This window comes from Colobus angolensis, unplaced genomic scaffold (genome assembly GCF_000951035.1).
Source record: "Colobus angolensis palliatus isolate OR3802 unplaced genomic scaffold, Cang.pa_1.0 Scaffold34, whole genome shotgun sequence".
Classification (NCBI taxonomy): domain Eukaryota; kingdom Metazoa; phylum Chordata; class Mammalia; order Primates; family Cercopithecidae; genus Colobus; species Colobus angolensis.
The window spans coordinates 7,373,077-7,375,516 of NW_012116710.1; the positions used below are offsets into that span (position 1 = coordinate 7,373,077).

The 2,440-nt window shown below is 56.0% G+C and overlaps 1 protein-coding gene across 1 annotated transcript in view; it reads right to left on the reverse strand.

Moving 5' to 3' along the window:
* HIPK4 (homeodomain interacting protein kinase 4) overlaps nucleotides 1-1,693 on the reverse strand; it is a 19,684-nt gene extending 17,991 nt beyond the window's left edge. The window contains exon 1 of the mRNA XM_011952475.1: nucleotides 910-1,693. Coding sequence (XP_011807865.1) covers nucleotides 910-1,374 — 465 coding nt within the window. The 5' untranslated portion in view covers nucleotides 1,375-1,693. The remainder of the gene's footprint in view (nucleotides 1-909) is intronic.
* Nucleotides 1,694-2,440: the final 747 nt, after the last annotated feature.

Consider the following 2,440-nt stretch of genomic DNA (forward strand, 5'->3'; position numbering starts at 1 on the left):
ACCTCGCCCGGCTAGCTTTTTATATTTTTTAGTAGAGACGGGGTTTCACCGTGTTAGCCAGGATGGTCTCGAACTCCTGACCTCGTGATCCGCCCGTCTCGGCCTCCCAAAGTGCTGGGATTACAGGCTTGAGCTACCGCGCCCGGCCGACAAGAGAAATCTTAGTGTCTGAAGAGACTAGGCACAGTGGCTCCTGCCTATAATCTCAGTGCTTTGGGAAGCTGAGGCAGGAGGATTGCTTGAGCCCAGGAGTTCAAGACCAGCCTGGACAACATAGCAAGGCCTCGTTTCTACAAAAAAAAAAAAAAAAAAAAATTTAATTCGCCAGGCACAGTGGTGTGTGCTTATGGACTCAGCTAATTGGAAGGCTAAAGTGGGAGAATCGCTTGAGCTCAGGAGTTTAAGGCTGCAGTGAGCTATGATTGTACCACTGTACTCCAGCCTGGGCAACAGAGCAAGACCTTGTCTCTGAAACTAAATAAATAAATATCTTAAAAATTTTAAAAAGTAGGCTGGGCACAGTGGCTCACGCCTATAATCCCAGCACTTTTGGAGGCCGAGGCGGGTGGATCATTTGAGGTCAGGAGTTCGAGACCAGCCTGGCCAGCATGATGAAACCCCGTCTCCAATAAGTACAAAAAAAATTAGCTGGGCATGGTGGTGCATCCCTGTAATCCCAGCTACTCGGGAGGCTGAGGCAGGAGAATCACTTGAACCCAGTTGAACCCAGGGGGCAGAGGTTGCAGTGAGCTGAGACTGTGCCACTGTACTCAAGCCTGGGCAACAGAATGAAAGTCCATCTCACACACACACACACACACACACACACACACACCATCTAGGGCTGGAAGAAGCTGAGAAAAAGATAAGGAACTAGGGACTCAGCCACCCTAGACGGCCCCTACTCACCTTGACCCTGAAGGGGCAGCGGGTCTGGTCCACCAGCATGATGTTCTCAGGCTTGAGATCAGCGTGGATGATCGCCAGCTCCTTGAGCCGGGCCAGGGCTCTGAGCACCTGCAGGGTGACTGTACGGATGTGGCAGGCAGGGAGGGGCGCGAAGTTGTTCTCCTTCTGGAACTCAAAAAGGTTTTGCTCCAGCAGCTCGAAGACCAGGTAGAACTTGAGGGCGTCGTGGAAGAACTCAAGGAAGCGGATGACGTGGGCCTCCTCAGGGTCCAGGCCTCGCATGCAGTGCAGCAGCTTCAGCTCGTTCTTGATGATGCGGTTGCGGTAGGCGTCGTTCTTGAGGATCTTGATGGCCACCATCTCGCCTGTGCTCCGCCGCCAGCCCTTGGCTACCTCCCCGAAGGTCCCCTTGCCCAAGACCTCGATGATGTCGTAGCAGTCGGTCTCCGACTGGATGGTAGCCATGGTGTCCCCGCTGCCAGATACTGCCCTGCCCAGGCCCCTGCGCCACTGGCTCTGCCGCCCAGGCCTCCCGCCTGGCCGTCAACACAGCAGGCCCCCCAGTGGGGGAAAGAGAACCGCACTCGTGCCTCCTCCTATGAGGTTGGCCCCTGCTTCCCTGGCACCCCCAAATCTCCAGGCCACACTGTCAGTTTGCCAGGGGCTGCGCCCCTCCCCAAAAGCCCTCCCGGCTTGAGATGAGGGGCCCCAGGCCCCACTGAATGGGTTCCAGCGCTGTTGAGTGGCTCTGGTTCTGTTGTTGGAGACCTGAGCCCTGGCTGGAGTGGGGGTGGGGTGCCAGGCTGGGCCCCCTCCCCCGCCCAGTGGTGGAACCTTGCAAAGACCAAACAGGTGAAGTGTTGACAGAGGGGAGTCTAATCGTGGGCCTTGGGTATACAGGAATGGGGTAAGGCAGGAGTGAGGAAAGGTGGGCTTCTTGAGCTTGGGAGATGTGATGTGTGTTTGTGTTCAGAAAACTCCTGTCCCAGCCTGTGACTGCTGTAGCATGACGGGTAAAAGGCCCTGAATGCCAGGCTAAGGAGTTTGGACTCTGTTCTGAGGGCACTGGGGAGCCACAGAAGGGCTTTGAGCAGGGGAGGGCAGGGTCAGATATGAGTGTCAGAAAGTTACTGTATGAAAAAGGATAGGTTGGAGCAGGTAAGAGTGGAAGCCCCAAGCCAGGGAAAGAGTCCAGGACAGGGCACAGACGGGAGAGGTCGGGGAGGGCAGGGCGAGGCCAGTGAATGAGACACTCCCAAGGCCAGAAGGAGCAGCCGTGAGACTGACAGGTTGGGGGAAAGGCGGGAGCCGTCTAAGACCAGGCCCAAGGCTCTGGCATGCAGAGGCAGTCCCTGGGAAATGGACATGGATAAGGAGCAGCTTGGGGGAGATGTTGAGGCCAAATTAGAAAATGTATTTATTTTTGGCTGGGTGCGGTGGGTCACGCCTGTAATCCCAGCACTTTGGGAGGCTGAGGAGGGCGGATCATGAGGTCAGGAGATCGAGACCATCCTGGCTAACATGGTGAAAC